This window comes from Triturus cristatus, chromosome 4_2, assembly GCF_964204655.1.
Source record: "Triturus cristatus chromosome 4_2, aTriCri1.1, whole genome shotgun sequence".
Taxonomy (NCBI): domain Eukaryota; kingdom Metazoa; phylum Chordata; class Amphibia; order Caudata; family Salamandridae; genus Triturus; species Triturus cristatus.
In genome coordinates, this window is record NC_140586.1 from 942,111,615 (window position 1) to 942,136,619 (window position 25,005).

Here is a 25,005-nt window from a genome sequence, read left to right on the forward strand (position 1 = left end):
GGGGAAGGGACATGGGAACAGGAGAGAAAACTCAGTGCGCCAGGCCCATGGTCACCCCCCAAAAAGCCAACTCCCACTAAGAAGGCCGTAGCCAGATAACTCTTACCATGGTGTGTTAAATCCTGGAATATTGTCATTTTGTGAAGCAAGGTCAGACAGGCCATCAATTGTGGTGCCCGCCCTAGATTGGTCATCAAGGTATCCCAAACAGAGCCCCAGTAGCACAAAGTACTGTACAGTCTGCAGGAAATGCAAAATGTCACAGGCGAGTGCACCACACCGTCAGTACCTCCAGCACTTGGAATCGTCTGCCGTATGTGCTTTATAGTTCCACTTCGGCGTCCAGTGTAGAAACTTGAAATAACTGAATTTCAACCTGACCTCCTGGAGGAAACTGCCATGGTCTTTCCAAAGGTTGTGCCAGTCCTGCCCAGAGAGTGATAGGTCCAGCCTCTGCTCCAACACACAGCATAAATTGTGGGAAGTGGTGCTCAAAAAAAGGCTGTCCGCAGCTGTAACATACCATCCCACCATAGTGTCCTTGTATCCTTTCTGCATCAGGATATAATGCAACCTTGGGTCAGTCTCTAGATCGTAAGGGGGAGCACCCAGCATGTGTCGCAGGCTATGCATGAGCTGTCGGTACTGTCAGTGATGCGATTGTGGCAGCCCATAATCATGCATAAGAGTAGCAAAGGGGGCCAACTCACCGTCCCCTACTATATCGTCCACAGAGCGTATCCCTCTGGTCCTCCACTGTGTAATGAGAGTTCAGATCAAACTTGGCCCCAAGCAGGTCCTTGAGAAGAGCAGGTGTCAGCAATGCGTTATACGTCTGAGCCAGGTGAAACGTGAGGTCAGTCAACCCACACTATTATGCCTCACAGTGACACTTAGAGGCAGCCAAATCGTTCATCGAATTAACTCTCAAAGGCCTTCCTGCCCTCTCACAGCACCTGTGCATAGGAGATGGAGCCAATGTTCTCCTCCAAGTTAGGGGAGAGGAGTTGGCCTAATGGCTAGAGCGGTCGGCCTCAAACCTAGGGAACTGAGATCGAGTCTCGGCAATGAAGCTGAACATCCTGTGATTCTGGGCAAATCACTTCATCTCCCCGTGCCTAACAAAAATAAATGTGTCCTAATATAACAAAACTGGTGCTATGTATAGCGCTCTGATACCCTATTCAGGTCAAGTTCGAGCCATATAAAACTCTATACAAAAATAAAAAAAAGTACTGGCTCAGATATTGGCACTGCCTGTGCTTGTCTTCAGGGGCTTTATAACGTGCTGTATACTAACGCCAAAGGGCCTGAGGGGTTTGCAACAGTCGAAGATTGTGGTCGAGTTGCAGAAGATCATGATCAGAGGTACTGTTTGGGAGGATCAAGGCATAAACGTTTACAATGGACGCAGGAGGTGAAAGTATAGTCCATGTCCCTCAGGTGCGTCAATCACCCTGGATCCATCAAGGCATGATCATTAATAATGTCAGAGTGGATGAAACGGTCTTGGGGCTGCCTGGTCGTATGGTTTCTGGACTTGTCAAGGTGCCATATTCCAGCACCCCCCTCATGAATACCCTGGCTGTCCCAAAGGAGAGCAGGAGTTTGGTCAGCCGCCGGGGCATAGATAGAGCCCACACATAAAGACTCATTGAACATCTGAACCTTGGCAAAAATATATCTGCCCCGGGGGGTCCTGCCATGTCCGCAGTGTGCAAACCCCCAGGGATTTGTGAAATAAGATGTCCAACCCACTCTCCCCATGTCCCAAAGGAGCAGATGGGTGTGTAAGGGTAGTCTGGATCCTGCTGGCATGCAGTACCGTACTCATCCAATCCCTTCTGAGTTTATAATGTTCGATCAGTGACAGGTGTGTTTCCGGGAGCAATGCTTCATCAAGGTGGTGCATCTTCAGAAATGAGAGGATTTTCTGCCTCTTGATAAAATAGGTCAGGCTGGTGACTTTAAAGAGGATTACATGCGAGAGGCAGAAATCCTGAAAGCTAAATTAGTAGCCAGAGGCTACCCTAACAGAATTGTTAAAAGAAATCACTGAAACGGGCGTGGTATTGTCCCTGGTAAGAACTTGTGACTACCAGAGAAAAGACGCCACCAAACAAAATAGTGTGTGTCACCACTTTTGAGGTACATACCAACAAAGTTCGCAAACTCATCACCAAGAACTGGAACATAATCAAAAGTATTGACCCTGAAATAGAGGTCCCCATGTTTGCCTACAAGCGAGGCAAGAATTTAAAAGTTGACTTAGTCAGATCATCCACTGAAAAAGAGAAGTAACACACTTGAGACCTCTTGGGGTCTACCTGATGTCAAAGGCCATCACAAATGTGACAACACCTTTAAACACGGTAATTGTAACCAGACCCTTGAATGTTTCTCAAACTGCAATACACACAACGTAGTTTACTGTATCTGGTGTCCATGTGGATTGCCTTATATTGGACAAACCCAACAACCAGTCAAAGCCCGCATTGGGCAGCATCGTAGCCGCATTCGGCGATCTGTTGCGAATGCTCCTTTGGTCTCACATTTTAATGAGAAACAACATGCGGCAGACCGAATCAGGTGGCAGGTCATTGACGTAGCTAAAGTTCCAGAGAGAGGTGGAGATATCTCACAAATCTTACAAAGACGTGAGTGTCATTGGATAGACAGAATTGATTCTATGAATAAAGGCCTTAATTCCGCGGTGGAATGGCGGGGATTTGTCGCAACACTCAGCCTCTAGGTTTTTGTGTCCCTGTTTCACTCTAAATACGTCCTTACCTCATCACATTGATCAATGGATCCTTTCACAAGGTCCCGTGTTCCACGGATTGTCATTTGTTTTGGTACTGGTGCACCGCATTATACATCATGTCTAAGTTCTGTGCATGATGTTGTAATTTGAATCATATGCTTTTTGCACCCACTATGTTCAACTGTGAATTGTGCTTCCCAGCACTGCATCATGTGATATGATATATTGCCTGTTACATAAGTGCTTTCCACATGTTATACAAACTGCACCACACCTGTAAGGTAGATAACGTGGTTGTTTGCGCCAAATATCCATTAACTTTGAAAAATGTACATAGATTTCGAATGCACATATTTGTGTTCCTGGCTAATTCCTAGCGCTGCATTATGTGACATGACTCACTGCTTGTTGTATAAACGCGTCTCACTTTATTTACCCAACCTGGATTTTAGATGACGTGGTTGTGTACGCCCATTATCCACGCATTCTGTTAATGTAAATAGAATTTCTATGTTTTTCACGGTATGACTCACAATACATAAACATAACTCCCTTTGTTTTTTTACCGCTACAGTATACACCCTCCACTCCGGGGTTAACTTCACTTTGCTAATTCCTACATCATGCACTTACTTGTAGTGTTAGAATGCCAAACTTCCTTGCTAAATCTCCTATCTATCATCTACATGCTGTTCCCCTCTCCTTACTACATTGATACCGCTAACCGGATTAATCCGAGACACGGCACTCCATCGGATGCCTGCGTACGGCTCCGGTACCCGTTTCACACTATTTAATATGTGCGCACGTCGGCCCCACGTCACCGACCACCAACAGACAGATGAAGGCAGTCTGTTGGTAGCACGCACCGTACGTGCATGGAGGATCCCTTTTCCTATCTAGGTAAGAGACACACAGCCCTATGAGCCCTCACTTTGCTACTTAGCAACCAAGCTCTTTTAACGCCACGATTCCCTTACTTCCAGGAATCGGCTTTCTTAAGCAGTATCATGGCAACATCCCGGCCCGCTTCACGCATCCACTACCATCGGATGGCTACGCCCCGGTAAGCTTCTGATTTCATCACAATTCTCATCTCACTGTGACCCGGGCAGCCTGGTACTTAATATACAATTAATATATTTTTTATGCTCCCCCACCACCAGATCCCTCGCCCTCCTGACCTACTTCTAATCCCACCGCGAATGCCAGCTCTCACCCTCGACAGGGGTAAGTGCTCCCCTTCATCATTACACTAAGTGTTGCCATTGGCGCCCCTATGGTCCCTAATTTCATTCTGTTTCTCTTTCCTTACCTTGCACTCCATCAGTACCCTCTTTTTACTTCACCCTCGGTTCGCACTCTTCATTTAAGCTGCGTGTGTGATAACTCAGGTAATTCCTTGACCCTGCCTTACGCTCCTTTAAAGATAGATAGTACATGGTCCAGCGACTCACGCCATTTCATTATCCTTCCCAGATGTCCCTGATATTATAGGTCCTAATGAGACCCCGCATTCTAGAAGGGGTCGAAACGTCGTTGACACCATTGAGGAAAATGAACCATTCACGAAGAACTTATCACTGTATATAGTTGCTTTGGACTATGTGAATATAATATTTGTGGTCGTTTTCAATTGATACAAAACGTGAAACCTTGTGTATATATTTTTTCACTTTGCCACTCAACTGTTAGGTTCTTTTTATTACACATGGGACACCTTGCACAAATGCTCTGATGTACTATTTCTCTAAGATGTATTCTCAATACAGAATTATCTAAACCAAACTAGTGGTGTGGTTGGTCCCTCTCTCTTTGATATCACTCTAACCCTCAAGTTTATCGCGATTGTGTTTTTTCACATATTAATGAAGTTTATCATTCCACAGGAACCTTGTTTCTTTTTATAACTAAATCACCCTGGTTCCACAGTGAGTAGGGTCCCCTTGTTCTTTTGTTTGATCAACTGAGGTACTGTTTGGGAGGATCAAGGCATAAACGTTTACAATGGACGCAGGAGGTGAAAGTACAGTCCATGTCCCTCAGGTGCGTCAATCACCCTGGATCCATCAAGGCATGATCATCAATAATGTCAGAGAGGATGAAACGGCCTCGGGGCTGCCTGGTCGTATGGTTTCTGGACTTGTCAAGGTGCCATATTCCAGCACCCCCCCTCATGAGTACCCTGGCTGTCCCAAAGGAGAGCAGGAGTTTGGTCAGCCGCCGGGGCATAGATAGAGCCCACACACAAAGACTTATCGAGTATCTGAACCTTGGCAAAATTATATCTGCCCAGGGGGGTCCCGCCATGTCTGCAGTGTGCAAACCTCCAGGGATTTCTGAAATAAGATGTCCAACCCACTCTCCCCATGTTCCAAAGGAGTAGCTGGGTGTATAAGGGTAGTCTGGATCCTGCTGGCATGTAGTACCGTACTCATCCAATCCCTTCTGAGTTTATCATGTTCAATAGGTGGCAGGTGTGTTTCCTGGAGCAATGCTTCATCAAGGTGGTGCATCTTCTGAAATGAGAGGATTTTCTGCCTCTTGATAAAATAGGTCAGGCTGGAGACATTAAGGGGCACATTTACAAGCAAGTGGCGGAGCACGGCGTTGGCCTCCTTGGCTTAACGCCGCGCTCCCCACTTCTGAAATGCAGGGCTACACCGTATTTACAAGAGTACGGTGCAGCCCTGCACTTCTTCCTGTGCTGTTGCAAAATGTAACTGCCTAGCGCCAATGCAGGCAGCCTTGCACCATAGTGCAAGGGTGCCTGCATTGAGGGGAAGGGTTGTTTATGTGCAGGAAGGTGCTTGTATGTTTCGATTACTTTCATGTTTTACATCTCAAACCTTGATTTCCAAACCTGTGCTGAATATACTCAGCCAGCAGCACATCTGGACATGGGAGGAGGAGGCCTGATCCAGTCACTTATTGCAATTGTGAGGATAATTAGGTGGGGATAAACAGGTTCAACATTGAAATCCCTCGGCTTTGAGTCTCTGTGTTGTCCCCTTTAAGAAGTGGGGGTTTTGAAAAACATTCGGAGTCCCGTCCCTTTTGACACATATTCCTAGCTAGGATATAAATGACAAAACATGTTAGTGATGGCCCATCGGAGAGCAGCTTACTGCCGCTCATTATTTTCAGCTTAACACAAAGCACCGCTATCAGCATAATGCTTCTTTTGACCAGAGCCTAGCGCCCCACCTGGGATCATCTCAGGCCCCCCTAGAAGGGCCTGCCCCCAGTTTGAGGCCACCTGCCCTAAATAAACATTTCAAGCATTCTCTGTTCCTAAAAAAAATCACATACGAGCTGATGGAATGTGAGTGAATGAATCAATCAAGATTTATTTAGGAATTTATAAATATTTCACTAAATTAATACAGCAATAGCACAGACGAAAAAGTAAACGGCTGAAATGCATTTTAACATCAACTAATCAATTCATAAACACTGGTAGGAAACAAGGAACTGGTGGATCAAAAGGATAAAATACATCCTACATCTAAAACTGATTACACGTTTGATTAAACATTCAAAGATACACAAAATGACAAAAAAGATTCCATGGTTAATCACGCCGCTAGTTAAATCAAACCTGCGGAAATATGGAAATATGTTACCGGCAGCATCGTCCAACTTATGGGTGATAGGAATTCTTAGGATAATGAAGTCACTTTTTGATCTAAAATTCTATAGTTCTTTGTATCATACTGTTGGCCAATTACTACAGAACGTCCAGATCATCTGAGGTTAGGAGGAAAGTTAGATTCTCACACTAGCTTTCTTATAAAAATAATTTTCATTTTAAGGGCTTTAATACAGTGAAAATGTATCTCAATACATAACTGTTAGCAAATTGCCGCTTTGCTATCATTTTATCCGTCCCCTCAGAGTCAGCAGCTAGAGGTTTCAGAAATGTATGACCTTTTTATTCTGTACACTGCAGTGAAAGTTAGGGACAGCTGTCTTGTTCATCAACCAAACTACCTCTTAAATTAGTTTCGGCATCCCCAGAGCCCTCGACCTAGCTTGAGAAGCCACTTCTCGGTGAACACCCACCATGACATACAGAACAGGTAGCCAAGTCGATAGGGAGTCATCTTTCTTTACTTGAATATCATTGGTTCGCAAAGCCTTCCATACCAAAAGTGCCATGGTGGACAGAACTCTGGTTCTGTGGATGTGCTATGCTCTTTCTAGCATTTAACGGTAGCTAAAGGTTTAATTTCCAAGTTCTGAAAGTGACCTCGTCCTAGTCTACAGGACGTAGACCTAGTGTGTTAGCCTGTATCTCAAACCAGCTTTATAGGTATATCAGCTAGCACCTGTTTTAAAGAGAACCAGAGGCAGAAAAAGGTTTACGCAGTCAAAAGAACCAAATACAATCATTTAGCAAATGTTTTGGTTCTCTAAAATTTCCAAATGACTCGGCCTCGCTAATAATTATATTCAATTGTATTAATTTTTAGACATGGTGTCCTGGCTTTAGAAGTACTGGAGTGAATATGTGCACAAAATGAGGACAGTTTAACACAATTCCATACACAGATTTGAGCTGGATAAACTGTGTGATGACAGCGATCCTTGTGCCAATCCTCCACACTCGAGCTCATCAGGTAACAAAGACAATCATCAGTGCAGACTACTTACTTATCCCTATCTTGGCTCAGTCCAGGAGGGCTTTTAGTACCATTCTAGTCAATTATACATTTAAAGTTAAGCTTCCATAGGACTATGGAATTATTATTCCCCAGAGGAACCCACAGAATTCTCTTTTACAAGTTACATACGACAACAGCTTAAGCAGGTGCTGCTCAGTGACACCAGCGGAGATCTCCATAGATTGCTTTTGCTAGAACTTTAGCACTGTATGTTCTTACAGGGGCTTTGAGGAACAGCCTTCCTTCCATACTATGAAAAAAGCTTGAAACACTCGGTTAGTCCTGCACATAGGAAGACCAACATTTTGGATATTATTGTGGCATAAACATTTAGACAAAAAGATAACCCTTAAATAACCTTAGCTTTATAACTGTTCACTCTTCCAAGGTGCTCACAGCTTTCTGAGAAACTCTTAGTACTCGACTCCTTTATTCCACGTCCATCACAGATACGGTGGTCTAGATGTAACACAATCTAACACCCAGCATATAAAGTTGCACTAAATAAGAACCTGAAAAAAAAGTCACTTTGGAATATGACAAATCTATGTTTACATCCCTCCTGTAGCAGAATACATACAAGTACTGAACATTTTATAGCATTTTAATGGATTATTAACAAGTGGAGTGCCAAGCCACAGACATATTTTTAACTTTCCTAAGAAATGATACTTTGGTTGTACAAAAATGACTGAATTAAAAGAAGTGAAGCCAAGGTCTTCGTATTACAAGTAGCACTTCTCTCTCCATCAACACAGGAGAGCTAGTCCCATCTCAAAGAAACCTTGTCAGTCATGTGAACGGCAAAATCAGAGCCATTCTGAGAGCAGTCACACTGTCGAGACAGGACACCCTTCTAATGCCTCCTCTGCCAGACTACCTGCTGACAGCAGTCACACTGTCGAGACAGGACGCCCTTCTAATGCCACCTCTGCCAGACTCCCTGCTGTCAGCAGTCACACTGTCGAGACAGGACCCCCTTCTAATGCCACCTCTGCCAGACTCCCTGCTGTCAGCAGTCACACCTTCGAGACAGGACGCTCTTCTAATGCCACCTGTGCCAGACTCCCTGTTGACAGCAGTCACACTGTCGAGACAGGACCCCCTTCTAATGCCTCCTCTGCCAGACTTCCTGCTGTCAGCAGTCACACTGTCAAGACAGGACCCCCTTCTAATGCCACCTCTGCCAGACTCCCTGCTGTCAGCAGTCACACCTTCGAGACAGGACGCTCTTCTAATGCCACCTGTGCCAGACTCCCTGCTGACAGCAGTCACACTGTTGAGACAGGACCCCCTTCTAATGCCTCCTCTGCCAGACTACCTGCTGACAGCAGTCACACTGTCGAGACAGGACCCCCTTCTAATGCCACCCCTGCCAGACTCCCTGCTGACGTGTTGAGTTTTAATGGGGTAGCCCACCTAAAACTACCAGACCTGGGTCTTTATAGACAGTGCAGTGAAAAATGTGGTCATGGTAACAAGTTTGTTATATAGATCAATGAAAAATGGCATTCATCATTCATTTTTCTTAGATGCTTTAGTCATATTTAATTCAAAGGATCTCTAACAAGCATTATATGCGAAATCAAATAATCTGGTGGCAACACAGTTGCTCCTGAAAATGATAACAATATTAATGAGTGCTCTCAAAGTTGGAAAAGAGACAAGAATGGGATAGAGAGTGTTGAATCAGTGAGTGAGGGACAAGAAAAAGGTAAGGTGACATATATACATTTTAGCGCATGAAATGGAACCTTTTTCAGCCTGACAAAGGTCAATAGCTCATGGTATCCAAACAATACTCAATTATACATGTTAATCGTCACATTTAGTTCATTGAACTTGTGTAGAGGTTTGTAAGTAGTCTACGTTTCGACCCCAGATGGAGAGGGTGACTTTCGTCCTCACGTGGGGGTCTTCTTCAGGACCGTGTGATGAAGAGCACTTGAGGAAGGACACGTTGAGTGTGTAATCCAGGAAGGGACAACGCTTGTGTGCAGCAGATTGTCCAGGAGTGAGGTCATCAATCTCTCACGTGTGGGAATGAATCCGCAGTTAATCGCATCAGTGGCCGTCCGGCTCGTCCAAAGACTCCCTGCTGACAGCAGTCACGCTGTCGAGACAGGACCCCCTTCTAATGCCACCTCTGCTAGACTACCTGCTGACAGCACTAATTATCTTGAGTTTAGGGGAGCAACCTCATTTCTTTACAATCAGCAGTCAAATGCCAAAATCCAAATCATTTTTTTATTTTATTACATATCACAAAACATGCATTTCTTTTTAACATGTAAAATCTAGTAATTATTGTGTACATTTTATAGCATCGTGATTGGTTCTAGCTATATATTATTTCTGTGCAATCAATCTTGTTTTTCATTTCTTTTGTGGAACAATCATTTCAAAATTCGGCTCCATTAGCCATCTAGAAATTGTCGTCCAAAAATGTAAAATGGTGATTTTGCCTGGCTATCAAACAGCGCGAGGCTCTGTGACTTCTGTTAATGATCACTTACTGTTCTGCAGAACATTCTTGTGCTCAGCCTGACTATCACACATGATATTTATAAATGATTCCTCACTCTCCTGAAGACAAGCCGCGTGCTCACCCTGGCTATCACATAGCATGTGGGTCAGAGAGTTTAATTAATAATCTGTATCTGCTGAACAGACACCTTCACTTCCTGCACTCTTCTGAAGTGTGCTCGGCCTGGCTATCACACAGCTGTAGCTCTGCGACCTTCATTATGGATCCTGCACTATCTAAAGTGAAGTTTTTGTCCTGGCTATCAGACAGCTGCAGCGCCGATACCTTCATTATTGATCCTTCACACTTCTAAAGTGTTCTCGGCCGGGCTATCACACAGCTGCAGCTGTGTGACCTTCATTATTGATCCTGCATTCTTCCGAAGTGAAGCCTTGTGCTCGGCCTGGCTATCTCACAGCTGCAGCTCTGTGACCTTCCTTATTGATCCTCCACTAGGTGCATTTAGGTATCGCAGGATGCCTTTTGGTTTAGCATCAGCGTCTGCTGTGTTTCAGCGAGTCATGCAGGATATATTCAAAGGAATGGATAGAGTGTTGTGTTTTCAAGATGATATAATGATTGTAGGAAGATCTTTTAAGGAACATGATAAACTTATAGAAGAAGTTTTAAAAAGAATTAGTAATAGTGGGTTGACTATAAAAAAAGAAAAGTGTCAATTAAGGTTGAGTGAAGTCAATTATTTGGGTCACCAAGTGTCAGCAAAAGGAATTAAACCAAAAGATAGTATTGAGAGAGCTGTGAAGGATGCACCTTGTCCAACTAATAAGGGGCAACTGAAGTCCTTTTTGGGTTTAGCAGAGTACTGTTCTAAATTTGTTCCTAAATTTGCAGATTTAGTAGAACCAATGAGACTTTTGTTAAAGAAAGGGGCTGTATTTGAGTGGAATTCTGAATGTGGCGATGCGTTTAACAAAGTAAAAATGTGTCTTTCTAGTGCCCCGTCGTTAGGTCATTTTGACAGCAAAATGAAGTCCATATTGATCACGGATGGTAGCAATGTTGGTTTAGGAGGAGTTTTATTACAAGTATACGAAGGGGAAGAGACGATAATTGGTTTTGCTTCACGTAGATTGCAGGGGGCTGAGAAGACATATTCCACAATAGAGAAAGAAGCCCTGGCATGTTGTTGGGGAATAGCACATTTTAAGTACTATTTATGGGGGATACCTTTTGTGGTCAAGACTGATCATAAACCCTTGGTCCATATATTTAAAGGTGGACGTGGATTAGATGGGAGTGCAACTCCTCGCATCTCTAGGTGGTTACTGTCTGTATTGGATTATAACTTTGTAGTTGAGTATGTGCGTGGGAAGAAGAATGTAGTTGCAGATTGTCTTTCTAGGATGCCAATTGAGGACAACTCTTGTGTGGAGATTTTAGAGGATGTAGTTGTAAATATTGATAATGAGTTTGCTATTACTCAGGAGGAATGGATGGAAGCTCTAAGAACAGATGAAGAATATAAGAAACTGAAAGAGCTCATTGTAAATTGCTGGGAAAGTTCTAGTGAGGTGGAATCACATTAGAAATATTTGTTTGTAAAAGATGAGCTCAGTGTACAGGGTGATAAAGTGTTGAGAAGGAACAGGATAATTCCTCCTGTGCAGTTGAGGGGAAGGTTGGTAAGGATTGTACATGAAGGACATTTAGGTAGGAGTTTGACGAAGAGGAGATTGAGAGAGTCTTTCTGGTGGCCTGAAATGGATAGGAATGTTGAGGATTTGGTGAAGGACTGTTATGCGTGTAGCAATAGCGATAAAGTGAAGGTTACGAGAGAACCACCTTTGAAATTTGTTGAGTTGCCAAGGAGACCATGGGAGAAATTGGCACTAGATGTCCAATTGAAAAATTAGGTTCAAGTAATCGATTTTAGTGGTATTAGTGGAATATCATAGCAAATGGTTTACATGCAAGTCTATGGGTCAGGTCACAACTGGTAATGTGATAACATTTCTTAAAAAGGTCTTTCTAGAAGAAGGTGTACCGAAGGTACTAGTGACGGACAATGGTGTTCAACTAGTTTCTTCTGAAAGGAGTAGTTTTCTGGACAGTCATAGAATTTCTCATGACAGAGTTGCTTTATTCCGTCCGCAAGCAAATGGTCTTGTGGAGAGAGTAAATCGTGTTATCATGGAGTGCATTCAACTTTCATTATCCAATGGTTTAGCATGGAAAGATGAACTACGGAGGATGATGTGGGCACATAGAATTACACCACATTCAGTGACTGGTATCTCTCCATTTGTTGCTTTGAAGGGAAGAGAACCAGGCACCAAGGAACCTCCTATGTGGTTAAAAGAAAAGAACCAGGTTTGGGTGGACAGAGATAATATGAGGATTAGAGCTGCTGAGTGTCAAAGACGCAACAAGACTGCTTTTGACACTAGGAAAGGGGTTAAAGAACTAGTATTTATGGAAGGTGATTGGGTTGTGGTAAAGAAATTTGGATTTATAAAGAAAGGTGAGAGTAAGTTTTCTCAACCTCATAAAGTAATATCTGTCAAGGGTTCAGTGGCCAAGTTGGATGATGGAAGGAACTGGAGTTTTGGAAATTTATGTAAGGTTTCCCATCTATAAATACTTGGGACATATATGTAATGTGAACCATTATGGGAAGGTTTCTCATCTATGAATATATGGGACATACGTACAATGTGTACCATTATAGAAATCTTTTATGCTTTGATTGTGTATACACAACTGTTAATAGGTTTATTAGTAATGTTTGTAGCTCACGCTTTATATCTGTATAACTTGTTCATTTATTTTACTTATTATGTTCTATAAGGGGGAGACATGTGGCAATATCTAGCATGTCATGATGCAAGTATGATGTAAAAGAACTGCATCATGATTAGGGTTCTAAATGTAACCAGTAAAAGTCTGTGTGCTGGAGGTTGTTGCAGCTGAACTAGTAACTTCAATAAAGTTACCTCAAACTTAACCTGGATATATATCTCATGATTACTACACAGAGGTTTATGTAGATCTGATAAGCAACAAAATCTCTTCACACAATCACTGCACTGGAATGGTTTTCCCCCAGTGTGTGTTTTCTGATGCTGCTTTAGGTACGATAATTTACAAAAGCTCTTCAGACATTCACTGCAATGACATGGTTTTTCCCCTGAGCGTGTCTGTTGACGATACATTAATCCTGCAGAGGAACTAAAACTACTTCTGCATTCACTGCAATGATATGGTTTTTCCCTGTGTGTGTTCGATGATGTTGTTTTAGGTGTCCAGATTGACTAAAGCTCTTCTCACATTTACTGCACTTGAATGGCTTTTCCCCTGTGTGTGTTCGCTGATGACGTCTGAGTTTACATGATTCCGTAAAGCTACTTTCACATTCACTGCAGTGGTATGGTTTTTCCCCAGTGTGTGTTCGATGATGAATCCTTAATGTTGAAGATTCACTAAAGCTACTTCCACATTCACTGCAATGGTATGGTTTTTCCCCAGTGTGTGTTTTCTGATGCTGTTTTAGGTGTGATGATTGACAAAAGCTCTTCACACATTCACTGCACTTGTACGGTTTTTCCCCTGTGTGATTTCTCTGATGGTATTTTAAGTCTGTTAATCGACTAAAGCTCTTCATACATTCACTGCAATGATATGGTTTTTCCCCTGTGTGTGTTTGTTGATGATACATAAATCCTGAAGTGGAACTAAAACTACTTCCACATTCACTGCACTTGAATGGTTTTTCTCCAGTGTGTGTTCGTTGATGAACCTTTAATGTTGATGAGTCCCTAAAACTACTTCCACATTCACTGCAATGATATGGTTTTTCCCCGGTGTGTGTTTTCTGATGCTCTTTTAGGTGTGATGATTGATAAAAGCTCTTCACACATTTACTGCAATGATATGGTTTCTCTCCAGTGTGGGTTCTCTGATGGAGTTTTAGATCTGATAAATACATAAAGCTCTTCCCACATTCATTGCACTTAAATGGCTATTCCCCTGTGTGTGTTCGCTGATGACGTCTGAGTTTAGATGATTCCGTGAAACTACTTCCACATTCACTGCAAGTGTATGTTTTTTCTTTCTTGGTTAGTGTCTCTGAGTCGGGTATGTATTTTTCTACATTTCTTGACTGTCTTGACTGTGCTTTCTGTAGGGCCAACATGACCGATAAAGCACTTGTGTTAGTCTCACACTCCATGTATGTGTGTGGTATTTTGCACGCTTGCTTTCCGATTAAACACTAAAGTTCAAAGGTCACAAAATTTTCGCCACACTCATAACATGTGTAAGGCTTCTTTGTGGGTGATTGTGTCTTTAGACTGGATAATGGTTCTGCAAGCTTGCAGGTTAAGATCCATCGTCCTTCTCGTCGGTGCACACTGGGACAGTACTCTGTGTTTTATATAGCAGAACCCCCATTTCTTTGAACTTTCAGTTAACTGTGCTTTTCGCTGGTTGCTTTGGAATGGCCTGAAAGAGTTTACAATACACCTCTAGCACTGAATGGTGGTCTGATATCACTTTAGGAAGCACAGTACTGCTGTAACCACCTCATGATCAGAGCTGGTATTGGACATGTTTACACAAGAAGTGCCTTAATTTTCTAGGAGGTCATTTCTTCATCTTGAGGCACGGAGGTGCACAGCTGAGACTCGTAGAACCACCGAATTGCCCTTGACGGTACTTCCAAGATCTGTCAGTTTATGTTCAGATTCGGCTGCCTCTGTCGGCACTTATGTTTTCCTGAATACTGGAACTCAATGTTTCAGACTTTACTTTTGCAGATTTACAGTATTATCTTCATTATTCTTAAACATTTTGTGCACCCAATGATTGTTTTCTGTCGGATGTAAAGAGATTTAAATTACTTAAATGGAAAATACCGGAATGTTCATATACAATTTTTAATTGATTGTAATAGCATCTCATTTATTACTATTGTTGAAACTTATGAAGACATATTTAAGACATATTTAACCATACAGAGATATTTACATAAAAGTTCCTTTGAACATGCCACAATCTAATTTATTTCAGCAAAGGTGTTCATAGAGTAACTTAGCAAAAAAAGGGCGCTCGCATTGCACCCATATACTAGTTACAGCTTTAGGTAGATGCATATGGTCAAGGTTTTGTTAAAACAAGAACAGCTCTTGGAGTAAGCGATGGATCAGGAAGACTCAAGACGGGCAAGGTGGACACCAGGATGTTGTGCCATACATCAAATGTTATTGTTCATGGAGTTAACTGGTTTCATTCACTACTAACTCTTTTTTCAGGAGGATTACCTTCGCTGTTGTCTCAAAGCCTGATTACGGGAGCCTTACCTTCGCTGTTGTCTCAAAGCCTGATTACGGGGGCCTTTTGTGCGCTGATTGTGTTTGGGGCCCATGTGGCGATAAGAGGCTCTATCTGGGCCTTATAGGCACTGCATCATGTACTGACCCTCTTCCCATATAATGTCCTTGCCCACTCTAAAATGGCAATGAACAGGAGAAAGGCCCGTTGACCCAGGTGAAACCGGCTGCATCGAACGTTGTACCTCTCGTCGACTCCAGGGAGATTAACCGCTTGTAGTTGGATTGATTTACTCTCCGCTACCGACACGCACCTGTGTTCCCTGCTCCACCTGGGACGCTTTTGCAAACTATTCCCTCGCCCCCAGCACCTGTCACCTTGGACTCGCACCTCCCCTCGCAACACCCGCCTTGGCCCTCTTGCCATTACGCGTGCCTCTGCCCAGGAATTTCAAGTTGGAACCTACGATTTACACAGCGTCTTCTACTTAAATATCTACAACTATATATATGCAACGCTTTTTGCTCTCTATCAGAAGCACCACCCCATAACTTATGACCTATGTCCTGATGATGACCTGAAATTACCCAGGTTGAAACGCCGTCGACTACACAGCCTCGAACTCGGGCATTTCTGTGGTCAACTAAACCATCTGGATAATTTTGTACATAATTGTATGCATCTGCATATTTTGTTGACCATTATATTTCTTTTCAATTTGCGCCATTCACGCTGTCTTTTGCACCTTGTGTCACTGCGTCGTTCACAATTCACCAGCATGTTCAGTGCCCACCTTGTGTGTTATGGTCATTGTACATACATGTACTGTAGTGCTTCTTAACTACTTACAGAATTGTATAAACTCTCCAATCTGTCTACTCTTACCCCATGCTGTGGTCTCCCTTCCTTTTCCCCTGCTCCTTTGCGATTTATCTCACGTCGTGAATTGCCTTTCTTTTAAAATAACCTCCAGTTGAGACATTGTTTTTTGTTGCACTCTAAAATGGCGGCGCCTCTAGGAATCTAGATATTGACATAGGACTTAGCATGTCCTTCTTATGGACATGAAAGAAGGACTATCATGTTCTATAGCTTCTAAGTATTTCCAAGGTGGCGGCCATCTTAGAATGATGTTGTTTACTAATTCTGCTTAGATTTCCAGACTGGCTCGGTCTATCGAATTTCCAAGGTCATCCTAGGCCACTGTTCATCTCATCCCCCCATCCCTCTAATCCGGATTCTATCTTCATAATTGCAAAATCTAGTTTAACCTAATGTAATTCAACTTCCCTTTTTTATATTCGCAGCCGGGCCCTCTCTTCAGGATTTGCTGATTTCCACCTAGAAATCGCATGCATACAACACTGGGAAGCCCAAAACAGAAAGAATACCAACTTCTATCTGGACATCTTCTGTTATGATGCTGCTGTTTAATGGGCTGTCTTTGTAGAACTGAGTCATGGAACTTTCCTCCAGCCACCCCATGATTTGCTCCATCCCTTCCTTCATCTGACCATTCCCTCTTCTCCTTGACTCCCCTCAGCTTCCCCACACGTAAGCATATAGTACTCCAGTCCCTCCCCTCTTTCGACTCTGGAAATTTGGTGCCCTTAGCCACGGATTCCCTTTCTCAAAGATCATTAGACTCCAAACTGGCTCCAGACGGCTGTAATTCCTACAATTTCATATACCCCCCCTAAACTACCTAAAAGCGTTTTCAAGAACTTCAAACACAGGCTTCTCAAATTTTACCCAGAAACCCTTATTTCCACCCCCTATGTCTGCATGAATAAAGGAGCTACCATAAGTGACCTTATCTTTTGCACTAAAAGACCAGCACAATGAAGGAAAGCCCTTTACTCTCTGCTCTGGATCACTGCATCCACTAAAACCCCCACGGTCTCAGACTCTCTGTAACTCCCTCTATCGTTTGCCGAGCAGAGGCAACCATCTACCTTTATAATAATGGGATTATCCTCATCCAAACATCTGAACGCAACCTAGAATTACTTGATTACATTTTCCTCTCAAACTCTCTGTGATGAAGTAGGTTTCCTCCCTGACCCAAGCTCATCCTAGCCCTTTAGTCATCCCACGGGTACCTTGTTCTGTACCCTCCCCCTCTCCCCACTACTTGTATTTCTCCACCCCTTTCCCCCTCCTCCCTATCCACCTTCATCAGATTACCCAACAGCATTTATTTACCATTACCCTTGCAGCTTGTTTCAACTGGCATTTTTCGTCATAATAGCCTGAGCCTTCATCACACCCCTAGAGCAGCGACCACTGAAATACACTGACTCGATACTAACACCTTCACGTCATCTCTACCCCTGACCTCTGAACATTCCCCCGCTGTCAGGCCTGATGCATCTGTGACACCCTTTCTGGACCAAACCATGACACTTGCTATCTTGGAACCCCCTAACATGATCAATAACATGGTGCCTATCTACTTAACAATCAGTGTATGAGTCCCACACCTCAATCATGACTCCAACTCTATTCCCCCCTCCCGTGGTTCTCCCAACTCAGCTTCTCCCTAACACCATAAACCGGAGCAGTCTAACCTGGCCTCCTGGCCCACATCACGACCTCCTGTTCCAACATTACTAATGGTGCCAAACTCCCTGAGATCTCTCAGGAGCTTCATCAACTTACGGCCAAGGTTTAAAGCCTAATATCCCTCACCTCTGAGCTAGCTAATTGTTGTTGTCCCACCAGGCCGATGGGTAAGAATAGACACTCCCTTTAGCAATCCAATAGCAATCCCAGAGCAGGTAACAATTCCAACTTCAAGCAAATTACCATCACTCAGGCTGCCTCCACTATCGCCATACCCCACCTGAACTGGACGCTACTCAATTGCAGATCGGCATCTAAACACGCGGTGGATATGGCTGACCTTTACCTTACTCATAATCTTGACCTGATAGTCCTGACTGAAACTTGGCTAAATTACTGCTTCACAACAACACTCTACATTCTAGTACCACCCAGCTACAACATCATCAGATTAGATATACCAAACAGACATGGCAGAGGTAAACCCTGTACTCACTGCAATAATCTCTCTGTGAAGCAAGCACAAAATGTTACTCTCATCCCGTGTGAATATCTAGGCATCGATATCCTGAGTACAGATAGGCCTCGATACAAACTGCATGCGTTTTACCACCCTCCAGGAGATAACCTCCCATCCATTGAACAAATTATGGAAATCATCACAACCAACTCCGGTATATACTGCGTCCAAATCTTCCTTGGTGACTTCAACATCTACTGGAATGACCCAAATGACCAATCGATGATTAGCCTTAAAACCTTCCTTGCTGACCTAAACTTGATCAAAATATGCGAAAATCCTACCCATAACCTGGGAGCGACCTTGGATCTAATTATCGCTAATGCTCATTCCATTCAACTTGAATCTACCATTCCAAGTGATTGGACAGACCACTACGGCATCACTTTGCTCACCACTGAATCACTGTCCTAAAAAAAGGTTCAAATAAAAAAAACAGACACTGGAAAAGGAACCCTCAAAACATAAACCTGAATTAACTGACATCTATAAGCAATTACATCCTAACCCCTCCTGAGGACATGTCAGATGTCCAGGACCTTACTGATCATTGCACTAATTCCATGACAAACATTCTAGACTCTATGGCACCCCTCGAACTAAAAAGAGTATCCACCAAAGACTCCGAGCCTTGGTACAATGGTAGTCTAAACGCTGAAGGATGCAATCTAAGATTAAGAGAAGGGTCAGGGAGATTCTCCTCCTCGATCGAACACCTCCAGCACCTGAAATCTCTAAGAATCATTTACAACAAACACATACATAGCTCAAAAGCAAACGTCTTTAGGAAACAGCTAAACAATGCCAGGACTCGACCTAAAAAACAGTTTGAACTTGTTAAATGGCATACTAACAGGAAACTCAACCTGCTTTCCGGGTCTAATCTGCAGCCTTACCGCTAAGAACTTGCCGCCTTCTTCCTGGGAAAGACGAAAACATTGAAAGTGACTTAAAGACTGCATTGGATCTACCCCGACGCCTTGACATATCAGCCCCCACCCACCCATGTGGCGTGAGCGTCCTGCACACCCCCCCAAAAATATTGCTGTGTGGAGTTCATTCAAATCCTTTGAAGAAATTACCATACTAAAAATCCTGTCAACACTTAAACCTTCAAACCACTTCAGCGATCCGCTTCCTTCAAATCTCTTTATTGAGATTAAAACCCCTCTTCTCCTACTCTGGATCAAAATAGTAAATTATTCATTAATTCAAGGCAGTATACCAGACTGCCTCAAGTCTAGACAGATAACCTCCATTCTTAAAAAACCCACGGCAGACCACACTGATCCACGTACCTTCCGCCCTGTTCCTAGCATCCCAACTCTTTCAAAGCTCCTCCCTCAACTTAGCTGCAAGGCTTATTACTGGATTTAAATGTAATAACCACATCACACATATTTTGAAATCACTAAACTGGCTCCCTTACGAGGCAAGAATTACATTTTCAATTGCCTGCATGACACACAAAGCCACACACGCCAACATCCATTGTACATTGCACAAACACGTTGTCTTTACTGTTGAAACTGCAGAAATTCAAGAAGAAAACGTGCAATCGAGCCTTCTCTGGAATGGCCCAGAGAATGTGGCATTCGCTACCATCTGAAATCCGAATTAACTCTTCACCTGCATCTTTAAACAAGCATTTGCAATGCAATAGGTTTCGCATCTGCAAGAGTTTGAGCTATTGGCATTGTAAATGAAAATGCCTTTAATTTATGTTTTTTGTAAACCTGCAAGCAGTGCGTAAACACGCACATTGTTCTTAAAGGCCTTGCTTACGAGAAGCAAGACTGGCAGTTAAGAGGCGCAGTTACTGCCAGCCTTCCTTCTTGTAAGCAACAACTATAAGTACAAAGTGTGTGTCTACGCACCACTTGCAGATTTTCAAAACACATATATAAAAGGCATTGTAACTTACAATGCCAATTGCTCAAACTCTTGCAAATGCGAGACCTATTGCATTGCAAATGCATGTTTGCTAGATGCTCCTGTATGATATTTTTTACCAGATGAGGTAATGTAAAAATATTTCTAAAGCTGCCTTTTCTTTTGCATGGTCAATTGAATTCTACAGGAAGAAAGTTCACAGCACAGAAGTCGTTGGTTGCAAGTTCACCTGCCCTGGAGGACTGGAACACAATGTTCACTTGCGCAGAAGGTTTTACACGAGTGGGGAAAATCAGCCTAACTGGACGGAGAAAGAGAGGAAGCCTGAATAGTCGGATAAAGAGAAACTGCTTGAACGCATGGAGTTTGCGTTTGAAGATAAGGAGATTACTGTAGAGTCAGAAGCTCTGTTCACTGATGAAACAAAGGAGCTGATCTCACAGCGGATGCTGATAACGGGAGATGCTGGAATTGGAAAAAGCTGCTTCTCGTAAGGGCTTCTGAAACAATGGGCATCTGGGCAAAGGAATCTTTGTTACGATTGTATCATTTACATGACATTCAATGAGTTAAATACCATGACGGGTCCTCTAAGTGTGAGAAGCCTCTTAGAAAGCAAGTACCCAGGGTTGTCTGCAGTGCTCACTGGACTGCTCAACATGGACAAAGTGCTCATCATTTTGGATGGCCTGGGTGAGTTTAATCAAGAACTGACGGACAGCTCACCACCCGATGCCATGTGTGATATTGACACGCGCCTCGATATAAGCACCCTGATATCAAAAGTCACACCCAGGGAGCTTCTCCCAGACACACATGTTTTAATCACTTCTCGGATGGGTTCTGTGTGTAGAATGGGAGAACGTTTCACCTCTACATTTATACTGGAAGCTTTCACTGAGGATCAGGTTCAGGAATACTGTCAGAAATTCCTGTCTGGTCATGGCAGATCAAAACCGGTTTCTGAATTTATCAGCAACTATAAATTGTGCAGTTTGCTGTCAGTTCCGCTGCTAAGCAGCGCCCTGTGTCACATATACAAGAAAGGGCCTTGTCCTCAGTCTGAGGGAGCTCTGGCCACACGCAGCAGAATGTTGTACTCTCTTCTGCAGGTCAGTCTGAAGGCCGCCTTAGAGGAGACAGGACACACTGATCACAAGTGCTGCGTGTCATTACTGAATGATGCATCCGATGTACCAGAATGCATTCAGAACTCTGTCCATCATCTGTGCGAGAAGTCTTACAATATTCTTATTTACGGAGTGCAGGAAATAAATAAAAAAGACATTACAATAAACTGTTCACACACAGATTGCCTCTTTAAGCATCTTGCAGAGTTCTTCTTTACGGCAGACAAGGGTGGAGAGAAGCTTGAATATCGACACGCTAGCATAAGGGATATGTCTGCTGCCTTGTACTGTGTGGGGGAGATTCGGGAAGAGGCGGAGCTCGAGACCGCCCTGAACGTCGGGGTTTTCAGAGACATTTCAGATTCTTCACGGCCGCCTCTTCTTGAAACAAGTTGTCGCCGTGAGTGTCGTGCGTTCTGCTTAAACGCCGCGAGCGCGGATAGGAGATGTGCGTGCACATCACCTGTCTGCGCACGTGCCATCTCCTGTCTCCCTTCACTAGCAAAAGCTAGCAAAACCGATGACTATACGTCTCGCCAAGGCAAGCAACGCATGCGCTGCGTCGCTAGGCGAGACCTAAAAAATTAGAGAACGTGCTACTGATGAACAAATTCTTGCTTTAGCTCTCTTGATACTGTCGTTGAGATGGTTATTATTGTTTATTATTGCCTGTCTTACCTGTGTCTCTGCGGGCGGCTCCTCCAGTGGAGGGAAGGAGCGTCACCCCACTTAAATGCCCCCAGGTAAGCCCCAGAGACAAAAAATACAGTGATAATGAAGATAATTAATCACCATTTAATTTTTCATCAACCTGGCCTGACTCAGGAAGGGGCAGTGCCTGGTGAGGGGCAGCAGTGGTGGGCTTCCTGTGCACTAGTTTATTGTGCACATGTCCCTTTGGCCGGCCGTCTTCCGACTGGCAGCCTGAAATGAGCACTATAAACCTCTCAACTCAGCCTTCTTAGACAGATGGATTGAGAGCCTGCACATGCCTTTACTGTCCTCGGGAGTGCCGAGAGATGCTGCTCCCTCCAATCCTGGAGCTTCTCTCATGCTGAAAGTAGTGCCTGGATTGGTTAGCTGGGGCCCTGGATGTGACGTTGGAAAAGAAGAGGACCGGTGTGAGGAGGATCTGCCTGCGCAAGCAGTTGTTTTTTTCAAAAATGTATTTAACGTATTAATGTTTTGTATTTATTTTATGCCCCACCCATTTGCCCGCCCCTCCAATCAGTGAACTTGCCAGCCACCACCGGTTTCTCTCACCCTAATTGTATTTTTGTTTTTTTAATTTTTATTTATTGATTCACAATATCAGATTGTATCATCATTCTTTAACCATATAATCATAAAAAGCCCCCCAAATATAAATACCCATCTTTCGCTTCCTTGAGCCTTTAGCAGAAAATAGACTAAATTATAAATTATAAATATTATACATTCTGGCTCGCCATACTTCAAAAACAGGGGCCTCAGATTGCAACCAAGAAGCAGCAGTATTCAAACGGGCAACAGCCATGGCCAAAAACAATAAATAACGGTGTTTATACATTGGTTTCCCGAGCTCTAAATCGGGCCCAGTACCTAATAACATCATAGCCGCGGTGATTTTAACAGGCATCCCAACAATTAGTGACAAAAACATTTCAATATTACTGATATAAAAAGATAACTTACAGCAGGCATAAAAAACATGTAAACAATCAGCATTATCACTCCCACAGCGAAAACACTAGCCATCTTGCCTCCCACTCTATTACAGCATCTTTGCAGGCGTAGAATATAAATTTAAGGCAGTTTTAAAAAAAGTGAGCTTTCAGATTCGCCGACAGAAATGTTTCTTTAGCCATAATAATAGCCTTCTCTAAAAACACCTCATGTTCACCCAAAACATTGGCCCATGTAAGATTATGTTTCTCCAAGTCATCGGGCTTAGAAGATAGCAGGATTTTATACAGAACCCCTATTCTCTCCTGGCGCCTGATTGATTCAATGCGTTTATGCTGCACCGGTGCCAGGTTTTTCCTACATAAAAAATCCCGGATTTGAAGAAACTTAAAACACTGCATCCTAGGTACACCGTATTGCCTGGAAAAATACAAAATGGAAAAAAAAAACCTCCCTCTCATAAAAATCACCAATTTGCAAGATGCCCTTACTTCTCCAATTACTAACCGCATAATCCCAGAAAATGGAAGGCAAGATGCGTTGGGCACTAGTCGGGGTGTAATGCGTTATCCCTTCTAATGAAAACTTTTTACGAATATCTTTCCAAACTTTAAAGACAGCCTCCATAATCTTAAAACGTGTCCTCTTGTAATAGCTACCATCAATTTCCTTAAACAAACAATTTTTAACTTCCGCCCCCAGTAACACATGCAAGATTGATGGGGCTTCTGCTATTTTACTGACCTCTTCTCCGGTCAGCAATATACGCATTTTAAGCAAAAAACATACATAATAAAATGTAAAATCGGGTACTGACCAACCCCCCCTTTCCCTCGGTAACGTCATAAACCGTGTAGCTCTTCTAGGTCTACCTGGGGCCCTCAGGATTTTAGCACAGACGGTTTGCAGTTGCTGCAATTGTACCCTAGTGACCTCTAAGGGGACAGATCTAAAAAAAATATAGGACCCTAGGTAGGATATTCATTGTTAAAATATTGCCTCTACCCACTAATGTAAGTTGGAGACGCCCCCATCTTGCTAGAGATTCTTTAATCTTAAACATAATGTCCAACCAATTAACTTCCACTAATTCTTTCATAGATGCCCGGATTTTTATCCCTAGATATGTTACCTCCCTGACAGATCTTGTGTCCCCGGACATCATATTGTTGGTACATAATATTTGTGTTTTTGTCATATTAAGCTTATACCCGGATATTTGTCCAAATTCTTGTGCTAAACGTTCCACTTCTACAATCGCCATAGCCGGGTCACTGGTAGCAATAGCTATATCATCCGCATAAGCGAATACGGAGTGCTGAAATTCCCGAACGATAAACGGTCTCAATAGGTGACTATTATTCAACATATTAACAAAAGGATTACTATAGAGAACAAAGTAGGGGGGAGCAGGGGCAACCCTGTTGAGTTCCTCTGGTTATTTTCACAGGTTCCGACACTCTCCCCCCTACGCATATCCTAGCTACTGGTGACTTATATAATACCTAAAGCGCCTGGATAAACCCTTGCCCGAATCCCGCCCGATCCATGATATTCCATAAGTAGTCCCACGCCACGCGATCAAATGCTTTCTCAGCGTCTAACAAGATTAACCCCAGATCTCTCCCCTCAGCCTGTGCAATATCAAACAGTGTCACAACTTTATTAACATGGGCCACTGTCCCTCGCGAGGAGATAAAACCGTGTTGATGGAGAGATACTAAGGGAGATATAGCATTTGCCAGTCGGTTCGCCAATATTTTAGCGTATATTTTCCCGTCACAATTAACCAAGGAGATCGGGCGGTAAGACCCCCGGTTCTAAAGTGGTTTCCCCTTTTTTTTAAAAACCACAATAGTGGCTTCATCCCATGTTTTAGGTGCATGGCCGTTTTGAGAAGCACAAACCATCTCTAACATCTCCTCCTTTAGATCTTGAAAAAATACCCTATAAAGCTCCCCAGGGAGCTTGTCCGGGCCGGCAGC

At 43.3% G+C, this 25,005-nt stretch overlaps 1 protein-coding gene and 1 pseudogene across 1 annotated transcript; one reads left to right on the forward strand and one right to left on the reverse strand.

The window, feature by feature from the left end:
* Nucleotides 1-6,083: 6,083 nt before the first annotated feature.
* Nucleotides 6,084-14,040, reverse strand: LOC146839010 (uncharacterized). Its single transcript, XM_085603044.1, has one exon. The coding sequence runs from the start codon at nucleotides 13,902-13,904 to the stop codon at nucleotides 13,131-13,133; it is 774 nt and encodes a 257-aa protein (XP_085459170.1). The 5' UTR covers nucleotides 13,905-14,040; the 3' UTR covers nucleotides 6,084-13,130.
* Nucleotides 14,041-20,557: 6,517 nt separating this feature from the next.
* LOC146839011 (NACHT, LRR and PYD domains-containing protein 3-like) lies at nucleotides 20,558-21,943 on the forward strand (annotated as a pseudogene).
* Nucleotides 21,944-25,005: the final 3,062 nt, after the last annotated feature.